Source organism: Scleropages formosus, chromosome 20 (genome assembly GCF_900964775.1).
Source record: "Scleropages formosus chromosome 20, fSclFor1.1, whole genome shotgun sequence".
Lineage (NCBI taxonomy): Eukaryota > Metazoa > Chordata > Actinopteri > Osteoglossiformes > Osteoglossidae > Scleropages > Scleropages formosus.
This window is the reverse complement of record NC_041825.1, coordinates 3066134-3079714: the sequence shown is the minus strand read 5'-3', so window position 1 is coordinate 3079714 and position 13581 is coordinate 3066134. Positions and strand designations below refer to the sequence as shown.

The 13581-nt window shown below is 40.8% G+C and overlaps 1 protein-coding gene across 1 annotated transcript in view; it reads right to left on the bottom strand.

Annotated features, from left to right (window-relative positions):
• Positions 1–13581, bottom strand: part of LOC108933012 (integrin alpha-M-like) — a 35176-nt gene that overhangs the window by 10845 nt on the left and 10750 nt on the right. The window contains exons 2-8 of the mRNA XM_029246949.1: positions 6739–6844; positions 5805–5908; positions 5424–5512; positions 5079–5196; positions 2351–2481; positions 886–1034; positions 369–522 (exon numbers count right to left, since the gene is read on the bottom strand). Coding sequence (XP_029102782.1) covers positions 369–522; positions 886–1034; positions 2351–2481; positions 5079–5196; positions 5424–5512; positions 5805–5908; positions 6739–6844 — 851 coding nt within the window. The remainder of the gene's footprint in view (positions 1–368; positions 523–885; positions 1035–2350; positions 2482–5078; positions 5197–5423; positions 5513–5804; positions 5909–6738; positions 6845–13581) is intronic.

Below are 13581 nucleotides of genomic sequence, written 5' to 3'. Positions count from 1 at the left end.
TATTTTTACACATGTCTTGTAACTTCTATCACTTTGAAGCTGTGTGTTGATTTTATTTTTAGTCAATTAATTATTGCAAGGGGGGTGTGATGGTGCAGTGGGCTTGGTTGGGTTTCACTCTCTGGGGGGTCTGGGGTTCGAGTCCCACTTGGGCTGCCTTGGGGTGGACCAGTGTCCTGTCCTGGGCGTGTCCAGTCCCCCTCCACCATGGCACCCTGCCCTGCCGGGCCAGGATCTGGCTCACTGTGAGCCCAGTCGGGAACAGCGGTTTCTGACTGTGTGTAATTAATGCGATGTTTCATTTACTGTATGTTGTCATCATTTATTTCATGTTTAATCAGTTAGTAATATTAATACTTATGTTGTACCCCAATGGCGTAACGAATTATGCCTTTGTCCTCAGCCTCTCGAACAACAACTGACATAGGTGTGTTGTCTCCAACAGTCTGTCCATCAGTGATGACCACTAAGACCTTGACAGCTTTTGGTCGGGATCCACTACTAGGCACAAACAGTTCTCTGCTGCAAATGTAAAAAAAAAAATATATGCAGAGGATTAAAAAAAATAAGAATTGAGGCATAGAATCATTCTGTTACAAAAAGGCAGAAAAGGGCAGAAAATTCCCTTCTTTGTTGTATTCATATATAACATTTTCAACAACTTGAAATCTACAGTTTCCCTTTAATATGACAGCTGTACATTACAGTGAGGACACGCTAGGATTTCAGACAAAAATGGATATGAACCCTGCCCTGAACATCTCAGACACTGCATCACTCTCCTGCCATTTTTAAATTCCCTTTCTCTCATTTAAATGTTCATATGATTTCACAGCACTGTGAAAATGCCCATTTCAATTTAATCAGTGCTTCAATCAGACTTACACAACTTTTCTAATCGCAGTAGGAGTGTGGGTCCATCTTTTTTGTTGACTTATTCCATTTATCAGACTCTCCCACGAGCTTCCACGTGTTTTGTAATCATTGAAATCCATATGGATTTCAAACACGGAAGAATACTGCATTACAGCAAACTGTAACATAAGAAAGACATTGTGCAGTGTCATATCACTGAGGGTCAGTAAGAAAAACATTTAACACTAGTCAAATAATTTATAAAAGAATTGCTTTGAAAATTTGAACATCATGCCAATACTGGATTATGGCAAACTTTAAAATGTTATATTAGCACAGGTCAATAAGAAAAGCAAATAACTTCAATCAAATGATTTAAAAGAGAATTTCCAGGTACATGATGCAATCAGCAATTTAAATGCTTCATTTGCACAACAAGACTAATATCTGAACTCTACGGTATCCTTAAATAGTGAGCATCCTTTCATAGTGTCTTGACAAATATCACAATCTTTCAGTCTTTTTTATCCAAATGTTCTCTATCCCCTTCTGAACTAATCAGTACACAATGATATAATTAATCTGTTGTCAACCGCAAACATCTGGAATGTGAGAAATAATGGGTTCTGAACTCTTCGAAATCTTCCTGAGACATTTATCAAGGAGTGTGTGCCCACGACTACACTCTGCATCAGAGTACTGAACGAATCAGGTACACTGTACTTGCCAAAAATGAATTATTGGAATATTATCAAAGGCTGTGAAAGACCTGGCTTCTTTTCTGTGTTTCTGGGTCTAATTTACTCTGACATTGCCACTCATGATCAGTGTGCATCCCAACTTTGAGTCTATTCTTAGTTTCAAATACACACACACACACATTTTCAGAACCGCTTGTCCCACACGGGGTCACGGGGAACCGGAGCCTAACCCGGCAACTCAGGGGCGTAAGGCTGGAGGGGGAGGGGACACACCCAGGACGGGACGCCAGTCCGTCGCAAAGCACCCCAAGCGGGACCCGGTCCAATCCACTGCGCCACTGCGCCCCCCCCTAGTTTCAAATAGTCTTTAGGTTTTCCCATCCTTTTCTCTTCTTTTTGTTATTTAAGAAAACAATAAACTTTGTCTTAGGGGGTGCGGTGGCACAATGGGTTGGACCAGGTCCTGCTCTCCAGTGTGCCTGGGGTTCGAGTCCTGCTTGGGTGCCTTGCGACGGACTAGCATCCCGTCCTGGGTGTGCCCTCTTCCCCTACCGGCCTTGCTCCCTGTGTTGCTGGGTTTGGCTCCGGTTCCCCGCAACCCCGTATGGGAGAAGCGGTTCAGAAAATGTGAGTGTAAACTCTGTCTTTTATCTCATTACTTAGACATCCAATTTTTCCCATGTACATGAAGAAATAAATGTTATTGCAGATTTACAGAAAACAGAATTAGGAAATCATCTAACTCTTTATTGCTCTTAGAGTATTTGTTTGGACTGTCTGACAAATGTACTTACCAGAGTGTTGCGCCCTTGAAATTGTTTGATCAGTTTTATCATAAACTCCTTCATCCGTCTAAAGTCATCGTCACTTACGCTTCCTGATCCATCTATTAAGAACACAATGTCTGTGCCACTAATAGGACAATCTACAGATGAAGACAGTTAAGAGAGCAGAGTTACAAGTTAGTACAATAGAATAATTCAAAAATAGTCTGTCTTTTTCACATATGACTGCACATATGATGGCAGCATTTTATTTAGCAATTAAATAATAACTGCTATGCAGTACCCTCAATGGCTTAAACTGCAACAACCTAAATATACATTTATTTATTTATCAGATGCTTTTCTCCAAAGCGATTTCCAGTGAACTCTATGTAGTGTGGAATGAAAATTTAAATTTGTTATCTTTGCTCCAGTTATATTGCTTGTATTGACACTGTTGCGCAAGATCACTGTGACCCAGCGTATGTTCCTGTGTGATTATGGAATTGCGTCAAACTAAGTCTGTGTTCATGCTTATGCAGCTGCTTAAAGAATACATGTATGTGCAAGGAAGGAAGAACACAGGTCAGAGTGATATAGGAAGGTTCCCTAAGACTCATAGCTGTATTGTGAAACTGTCCTCACCGGGAGGGCTGCTTCCTGCTCTCATTAAGAAGAGGGGAGAAGCGGATTTGGTTGTTTTGCCTAAAGGAAGGGGGCCCTGCCTGGTGTGTGCGACAAGAGCTGTATAAATATCTGCTTGCTTAGATGCTACGGTGTGTGACTCTGTTAGAGAGGCTCACCCGTGTGCATGCATTCCATAATAAAGCATTAAGTTTCTGTCTGATTCTCTGGAGTGTTTGTTTGTTTCTCCTACCACAGTAGTTATCAGCCCACACACCTTGTTCACCAAGGTGACTTACATTGCTAGATACACTACTTACACTGGGTCACTCATCCATACATCACTGGAACACACACACTCTCTCTGTCACTCACACACTATGGGGGGAACCTGAACAGCATGTCTTTGGACTGTGGGAGGAAACCAGAGCGCCTGGAGGCACCTCATACAGACATGGGGAGAACATGCAAACTCCACACAGACTGAGCGGGGATCGAACTCATGTCCTCTTGCACCACACAGGTGCAGTGAGACAGCAGCACTATTCGCTTTGCCACCATGCCACCCATATATAATAATATAATATAAAAATATATACAGTATATACAGTATACAATATATATATAAATCAATAGAAAAATTAGATATGAGCAACAGCATTTTTATAACCTCGGTTCTGGCTCTGATGTGATGGAATGATCTCCCTCTTTCACTCAGAACTGCTGAATCTCGTAGCTCAAGACGAGTCTCAAAACATACTGTACCTCTTTTCAGACTCACTTCTACTGAACATGTTTTTAAGCACTGGAGAAACCTGCATTCTTGTGAAAAGATAATACTCATATAAACCGCATGGTGCCTACTGAGTCATTCACAGTTCCCCCTCTCTGACTTAGTCCTGAATTTGGTCCTGATCCTGAAGGAACTTCACACAACTTTAAATGGGTGTGTTTTTTCTTCATCCATCCATCCAGTTTGAATGACTGCTTGACCTGAGCGGGGTCGCAGTGGTCCTGAGCCTATTCCGGAAGCACCGAGTGCGAGGCAGAGGGGCTACACCTTGGACAAGACACCAGTCCTTTGCAGGGCTCCTGTTTTTTTTTCTTTTTGCTGACAAGTTATTTGCTACCTTTATTCTAAGATTTTCCCATTGTCAATTCTTAGATCTACAGGCCAAGTCAGGAAATTAACAGAAAATCAGTACAAAAGCATTATGTTCATATGCTTATTTCTTGCTCTTTCTTAACACCCACACAATCGGTACAGGTGGCCCCGTCCTCATCGGTCCATCGTCCTGTCGTTCTTCGCAGGTGATGATGTCAGACTCCCCCAGCCAATCAGAGCCAACGCGGCAAGTTCAAAACCCTGGATGGTCCTTAGTCGGCGGCATGTTGCCCAGATTATTGTTCCCTTAGTCTGGCATCTGGTTCGATTTGTGTGAATTATTCTGTAATTTGAACTATTGCTTTTACTTATGTGTCAGTGTTTTCACTGTAAATGTTAGTCAGTTGTTTCACTGTGACTTTGTCTGTCTTGAGGCAAAAGTCAACAGGTAAGATTGTCACATGACACACACCTTGCACACACGTGGGTTTGTTCCTCTTGTCTCGACACAGCGGGCAAGGGGCGAGTGCCAGCCTTGTATTTCCCTTTGGTTACTTAGTGTAGATCAGTTAAAGGACATTAAAACTCCAAAGACTTTCTTTCTCTGTTTTCTTAAAATTACTTTGGACAGATTGTGCTGTATCAGCTACGATCGTTGGTTTTGAAGTGTTCTTTTCTTTGGCACTGCTTGTGTTCCTTCTCGTTTTTGTACGTACTGCATATAATCTTCTATTCCACACATTCCTTTGTATGTAGTAAATCCCACACACAGCTCAGCTGCATTTATTCATTCATTCGCTCTCTTGTTCTTTTCCATGTTTCACCGCTGTCCAAACAGTTCTAATAATAAAAAGTTCTGCCAATATAACACCGCTCAGCAACCTGGAGTCTTAATACAGAGAATTTCTTAGTATAAACTCATTACCATGAAGAATGCCACAGACAAAAATCGAGCAGAAGAATTTAAAAAATGCATACATCATTTTCCATGTTTATTGTATTTTACTTTGTCAGTCACTCTTTACTGACCTTCGAGTTTTGGAGGTTGTCCTTCACCAATGGGACTGAGTGTCTCTCTGAGTTGAAAACACATTCCATTGTAAGTAGTAATGGTTTCGCAATTTCTGGGTATAGTAGGGCCACAGACCTATGGAAAATGCAAATATGGGTTCAGGTAAATTTCCAGATATTAAGTATATAATGAGATCTGAGTTCTGTTTAGACAAAATAGGAAAATCTCTAAAATGAGAAATGGACATGTCAAATTTACTAAATAAACAAGATGAAGGGAAAATAAATTAACAGTCACTTTCTGTAAAGGATTAAATGGTTACTGCCAATAAAAATAAAAGTTTCTCATAAAAATATACATACCACTATTTTTGATTGTTTTTGATTACTTTGATCACTTTGTTGTTTAGCCATTGATAGTCCAAGAGACATGTTTACTGCATGATTTGGCTCTGTATTAAAATACAAATGTTTTAGTATCATCTCATACAAGGATTTTAGAATATAAAGCAATATATAATAATATACAGTATTTAAAATCTTTCTATGCATTGTAAAACCATGTGATGTCAAAAGGTGATATTGGAGAACTATGAGAAGTTTTTTGTTAATATCTGTAACCCAACTTTATTTGTTGATATAAAATTTAAATTATATACAGCCATTACACACTATGATGATTTGCACAATGATTGGAAAGAAAGTGAGCTAGACATCCATTAGTGATGTATTACCATACTTTACCTGGAAGGGAAATTTCAGAGCATGGGGATCTTCCAGTTTCACAGTTGTAAATCTTTCCTCTTTTATTCTGACTGTAGTTGATCAAAGGGGCGCTAACCAGCAACCTGAGAGTCAGATACAAATACATCAGAAAACCCCCATGTTTATTCAACAGTTTTGATGTTCTCAAGTCTCTACAGCTTTATAGGTGTTACACATTTTTTAAAACATGTAACTTTACACCATTTTGTCAAAATTAATTGTTTTCTACATTTCCAACTTGGATAATTTCTTAAAAGAAATGAATTAAGGCAATGATAATGGAGTTCTTTTTTACATTTATATTTATTTGCTTAGCAGACACTTTTTTAAGTTTGCAAACTGGTGATCTAGAGTGAGTTTGTACTTGGTGTGCATTCTAAATTATTTCTTTATTACTGAATTGAAGTTTGGGTGTAAAAACATAAAATTCGAAGACAAGCAGATATGACTTGTGATGAGTTTAGTTCCCCATCCTTGACATGGATACAAATTTTATCAACATTTTCAGTACATATGTGCATGCATAACATAAAATTATACACAAAAGCCTTCCATATTGTAACTGTAAAACAGAAATAGAGGAGTTAAAAGTCTACAGGTACCGTTGTAAAAAGTTATACACATGTACACATTAACATATTAACATATGTTACATGTCAATAATTTTTTATTTTCCATTTATGTTTATAAAATTTTATCAAAAATGAATCCTTGCAGAGTTCATATTTGGGGTTTTTCTTTAGCACTGTCATTACAGAACAGATTTTGCTTAGTAAAAACATTTCTTTTTATCTCTGGAGTAATTAAGGTGTTTGATAAACAAACTGGAATAAATAAATCATAGTTTCCTCTAGCACTTTCTTTTTTCTATCTATTATGGACTTTGTTTACAGTCCATATTTTTCTGTCTCACCTTTTTGTATCTACCTGTATCACCTGGTACCCAAATGAACTGGCATCACTGGGGAAACTCTTCCATGGAGCTGGATCAAGATTGAAACACTCTGTGGCTTTGCACACTAAGAGAAACAGGGAGAACAAAAAAAATGACTTTCCAAATGTACACACAACACAAAAATGAGAGCCCTGGTTTTTTTTTCCCTCAGTGCTGTACCATGGGTGCACTATTCAGATGGATGTCATTTTAGCCTCCCCAGTTTCAGCAGACATTTCAGCATTTGGCTAATTACATAGTCTGAACTCATTCTAAAAATGTATTTAGATGTAAGTGGAAAAATTTTTTATACAGTACATAGCCCAAAGTATATGATACATGAACACCAACAGCCATATGTACTTCTTGAACTTTTAATTTGAAAACCATGGACATTACAATGTAGTTGGTCATCCCTATGCTGCTATAACAGAAAGGGTTGTCACTAGGTTTTTGAACATGACTTTTTAAATTTTCTCCCTTTCAGATGCAAGAACACTGGCTTGCAGTCAGCATTCTGGATCATCTCAAAGGTGTTTGATGGGGTTTAGGTCTGGGCTCTGTCTAGGCCATTCAAATTCTTCCACACTAGACTCAGTAAATCCTTTGTTTATGAACCCCACCTTGTGTACAAGAGCATTGTCGTGCTGAAACATTAAAGGGCCCTCCCCAAACCACACAATTGGAAGAACACAATTCTCTAGAATGTCATTGTATGATGAAGCATTAAGATCTGCCACCACTGGAATTAAGCATCTGAGGTCATACCATGAAAAAAAAACCTAGACCATTATTCTTCCACCACCAAACTTTACAATCGGGGTTGAGCTGACTACTACCACTACACAATAACAGAACTAAGAGTTGACCAGGACAGGTCTAGAATGGCAAAAATCTGACAAACTGATTTGTTTGAAAGGTTGCATCCTATGACAGTGCCATGTTGAAAGTCACAGGCTCCTTTAATATGACCCATTCTACTGGAAATTTTTGTCTTAGGTGATACATGACTGTATGCTTGATTTTATGGATCTATTTGGAACAAGTACGGCTGAAACGGCCACGTAGTGTTTTTACTGTTAACTCTGTATGAGTATGGTGGGGTCCTGAATATCAGTACTCTGTTTTCATCCATTCCAGAGTGAAACTCTGAGGTTTTCTCCACTTCAGCTGCATCTGGCCTTTTGTTTAGGTTTTTGATAGTCCACACTGTGAATTAAACTACAGGTCTGTTTTTAGAAGAACCCCTTGGGGCTATAATGAGCACATCACACTGGGAAGAAACTCCAGGGCGAAATACATGAAAACTTTTATACATAAAGCATAATTCAAAAATCCTCAAACTGCACTTTTTGAAATGGATGAATTTCTCCATCAGTCATTTCAATGAAAATGTACACAAAAGCAGTTAATCCTGGAGAACTGTTGCTAGACATTAAAAATAAGGACTTTTTAAAAGCAAGAAACTGTCTTTGTAATATATTTACCTTACTCTGCTGTTAACCACATGTAGTTGACATCTTAGAATGGCACACATTTACAAGTATATAAATATGAAAATGCTGTTTAAAAATGCACACACAAATATTACAGCACACCATCATAAGCAATACTAATGCCTCAAGAGGACTTCGAGGAGCAGTGGATCCTAGACATAACTATTATGTTATGCTTTTTCATTGAGTGGTTTCTGCAAAAATGGTGATATCTCAACAATGAAAATAATATTCTATCTGTGAGTGATTTGTGTGAGGGGGTGCGGTAGCGCAGTGGGTTGGCCCGGGTCCTGCTCTCTGCTGGGTCTGGGGTTCAAGTCCCACTTGGGGTGCCTTGCGACGGACTGACGTCCCGTCCTGGGTGTGTCCCCTCCCCCTCCAGCCTTACTCCCTGAGTTAGGCTCTGGTTCCCCGCAACCCCGTATTGGACAAGTGGTTCAGAAAGTGTGTGTGTGTGGTTTGTGTACTCCCCACACACAGAGCTTGAGTTTGTATTCAGTATCCTGGTGTGTTTTGCTGCCCCTAATGAAAGAAAGCAGAAATGCAGACCATTTTTTATCTTCAGTGATTCAGTTTTTCTTTGACTGTAGCTCAAAACAAATAAAAACATCCAAAAGATTTTTCATTAATTATTTTTTGCAGAACCATTGGGGGAATCCCATTTTATTAAACTTTTATTGATTATGAGATATTGGTAAAGTGACTTTGGAGTTATGAACAAAACAAATTTTGAATAGACTTCATGTCCCTATTGTATTTGTAATTTGTGAAGCCAGTGTACTTCTCTCCTACAGAAATACAGAGGAACAGATACAGTAATGTATGTGTCTTAGTGGAAAACTCTTCCTTAACAGACCATGTTAGAAAGAGAAACACCCACAGACATCCATCTTCTCTTCACATAGCAATACATGCCCTTTTAAGGTAACTCTAGCTATGTGTTCTTTTTTCTTGTTGATTGTTCTTATTCTGAAGTTTCAGTATGCATAATCTGTAGATTGTCAGTAATTAAATGGAAGTGAAAAAAGAGAGTACTCGGTAGAAATTAAAGAAAAATGTTTAGAGGATCATTACAGGAAATTCCATATACTTTTTATTCTTTATGTTTAATACACAGGGGGGTGCGGTGGCGCAGTGGGTTGGACCGCAGTCCTCCTCTTTGGTGGGTCTGTGGTTCGAGTCCCGCTTGGGGTGCCTTGCGACGGACTGGCGTCCCGTCCTGGGTGTGTCCCCTCCCCCTCCGGCCTTACGCCCTGTGTTACCGGGTAGGCTCCGGTTCCCCGTGACCCTGTATGGGACAAGCGGTTCTGAAAATGTGTGTGTGTGTGTGTGTGTGTGTGTGTGTGTGTTTAATACACTGTGGTGAGGGGGGCAAGGTGACACAGCGGGTTTGGCTGGGTCCTGTTCTCTGGTGGGTCTAGGGTTTTAGTCCTGCTTTGGGTGCCTTGAGATAGACTGGTGTCCCATCCTGGGTGTGTCTCCTCCCCCACAGCCTTGTGTCCTGTGTTGCCAGGTTAGGCTCCGGTTTGCCGCAACCCCGCTTGGAACAAACGGGTTCCGACAATGTGTGTGTGTGTGTGTGTGTGTGTGTTTAGTACATTATATAATTGGTGATAATATTACATAGAGGGGGGCGCGGTGGCGCAGTGGGTTGGACCAGGTCCTGCTCTCCGGTGGGTCTGTGGTTCGAGTCCCGCTTGGGGTGCCTTGCGACGGACTGGCGTCCCGTCCTGGGTGTGTCCCCTCCCCCTCCGGCCTTGCGCCCTGTGTTGCCGGGTAAGCTCCGGCTCCCCGCGACCCCGTATGGGGCAAGCGGTTCTGAAAATGTGTGTGTGTGTGTGTATTACATAATGAAGACCTAACATCTACATGACAGGCAGCAAATAAATTATCATTAAGACTTATGTGTGTGAGTGGTCTGTGAAGAAGGTAAGACACATATTGTTCTGCAATGTGCACAGGCAGGACAATTGCACTACACAATTAGTAATGGTCTTGGCTGAGTGTGTGATGGCCTGATGTTCTGATTGTTTGCACACCATTCACTATAGAATGTTGTTTATTTCACTGAAGGAAATGCTGATAATATTAGAAAATAGAGCACTAATAGGAAACACACCGTGCTCTGTTTGTCTGCTGGTCAAACTGTGACCATTGGACAAGATCGATTGCGGAGAATCGTGTGTCTGTTGACGAAATACACTTTTGTTTCTCCTGAGTTTTTTCTGAGTTGTTAAAACTGTCTGCCAAACGAATAAATGTAAAGGTATTACATGATCATGCGGTTTAGTGCAGATGGCAAAGTCCGCAGTTTTTCCTGTCAAATATCTTTAATAGTGCAAGATGGAATGTGATTAGTTAAAAAAACTGAGAAGTTTGCTACACAGCTACGTAACATTACTGTAATGCATTATGCCTAAATATATTATATGAATTGCATACTATATGAGGTATGTGTAACATAGGCATTTGTTCAGTCTTTTTCATTTTGTCTTACACAGTCATCTAGGGCACTGCAACAGCCTGAACACTGCAACCAACTTCAGTGGCCAGTTGTGCTGCTCGGCATTTAGTCTGAGCTGTAAGTGCATTTGTTCTCTACCACTTACCACAAATGAACAGTGTTTTAGCACTTTTTTTTTAGAAGGGAAACCACCTCCAGTTGACATATTTTCCTTCACCCTGTTGCACACCTATGGGCTAGTTCACACATTCAGCTGAACTCCGATTTATGCTTTGGCTCTATATTTCATAGATTATTCAGAGTTTTAAAAAGAGTTCAGGTCTAGAAGCAAAGCTACCATCATATTACATTTGCATACAGTTACACGTATTCATTTAGCAGACGCTTTTCTCCAAAGCGACGTACATCTCGGAGAAAATACAATTTGTGCATTACATTAGGAGAAATTCAGAAATAACAAATTTGCAGAAAGCCCTTTCAAAGTATAGCATTACCCAGTATCTTTCAGTTTGTTGACTTTAAACGTGCAAACTGAAGACCACAGCTGATCATCTGCTCTCAAAAGAAAATAGCATTACCAAATAAATTACAACAATTAACTTCAAATACACAGTGTAAGTCTATTATTATTATAAAAAAGAAAAATACAACTTACCCAAAAATATAGACAGAGGGATTTTTAGTATCAAAGACATTATGAACATTTACACAAAGGAAAAAGTCTGTAGTACAGTGGAGAGAGACAAACGTGATTCTGAGTGTTAATGTCTGGGCAGGAGCTAATGAAACGAGGAAATGAAAGTGACAGGACTGGGGCGGAACAAGAAGAACGTTGAACAAGGAATAAGAAATGAAGAAAAAGAGAAACACATTGTACTTCACGTTTTTAAAATATGATTACGCCCCCTAACTACTGAAACATAAATAGTCTGAGTTAAAAGCGACATCTATGTAGATTGACTTGTGTACTTCCTTTTTTTTTCATGTAGCAAAAATAATTTACTGGGTTTTTGCTGCTCTGGAGTAAGACCCTGCATTTTAACTATTTACATATGTTGTGTATTATTTGTAAAGAAGCAGTATCAAAACTATTTATGAATCTGGCAAACATTCAGAATGATTTATGTGGTCATAAAAATGTTATCTGATCAAATTTTAATATGTCCATTTGTACAATATGTAGTACCAATGTAGATTTTGCGAACGTAATTAATACTGATTGATATGATATATACAGATTCAAAATAGGTATTAATGTGGAAAACAGCTGTTAATGTTCGGTACCTTTGTAAAGTTTTAGCGCTCTTAATTGAAACTAGTTTTTTTTTTTTTCTTTTTCCACAAGGAATTTGGTTAACAAGTTCTCACTTGCTCACTGTTGGTAGTCTCTTATCCAATTCAGGGTCATGATAATCCCCAGCCTGTCCTGGAAGAACAGGGAAAAAAGTCAAAGTGGACACACCCTAGATGGGATACCAGCCCATAACTGTTCTTACCCAGGTTTCCCATATGTACTTACATTTGACTCGATGATGTACTTGCATAATTTCACCATACTTTTCTCTGATTTTGGTATTACGGCTTATTCCAGTTAAACAGTATGTGGAAACCTATAGCTTTGAAACAATCTTGTACGATGTGCTTTTCATCATGCCAAAAAAACATCATTAATCATAATCATGAGCCTTAAAAGAAAAAGAATTAAGTACTAAAAGAACTTGATGCAATAAAACACAAAAATGAATCTAACTCATTATCAGCAAACTTGATGATGCGGTTGGAGGCATGTGTTGTAGAACAGTCATAGGTCAGAAGTGTGAACAGGAGTTGGCTGAGCACACAACGCTGCAGGGTGCCTGTGTTCAGTATGGCGGTGCTAGAGGTGTGTCTTCGGCCTTGCAGTCAGGAAGTCAAACATCCAGTTGCATAGGGAGTTGTTGAGGCCCAGCTGGCTCAGCTTAGGTATTAGGTGCCGTGGGATGCCATCCATCCATCCATCTTCCTCCGCTTTTATCCGGGGCCGGGTCGCGGGGGCAGCAGTCCGAGCAGAGTACTCCAGACTTCCCTCTCCCCGCACACCTCCTCCAGTTCCTCTGGGGGAACCCCAAGGCGTTCCCAGGCCAGCCGGGAGACATAGTCTCTCCAACGTGTCCTGGGTCTGCCCCGAGGCCTCCTCCCAGTGGGACAAGCCCGGAACACCTCCCCAGGGAGGCGTCCAGGAGGCATCCGGAACAGATGCCCGAGCCACCTCAACTGGCTCCTCTCGATGCGGAGGAGCAGCGGCTCTACTCCGAGCTCCTCCCGGGTGACTGAGCTCCTCACCCTATCCCTAAGGGTGCGCCCAGCCACTCTGCGGAGGAAACTCATTTCTGCCGCTTGTATCCGCGATCTCATTCTTTCGGTCATGATTCAGAGTTCATGACCATAGGTGAGGGTAGGAACATAGATCGACCGGTAAATTGAGAGCTTCGCCTTACGACTCAGCTCCCTCTTCACCACAACAGACCGGTACAATGACCCCATTACTGCGGACGCCGCACCGATCCGCCTGTCAACCTGCCGCTCCATTTTTCCCTCACTCGTGAACAAGACCCCGAGATACTTAAACTCCTCCACTTGAGGGAGCAACTCCCCCCTAACCCGGAGGGAGCAATCCACCTTTTTCCGACTGAGAACCATGGCCTCGGATTTGGAGGTGCTGATTCTCATCCCCGCCGCTTCGCACTCGGCTGCAAACCTCCCCAGTGCACGCTGCAAGTCTTGACTTGATGAAGCCAACAGGACCACATCGTCCGCAAAAAGCAGAGACGAGATCTCGCGGCCACCAAAACAGACACCCTCCGTTCCCTGACTGCGCCTAGA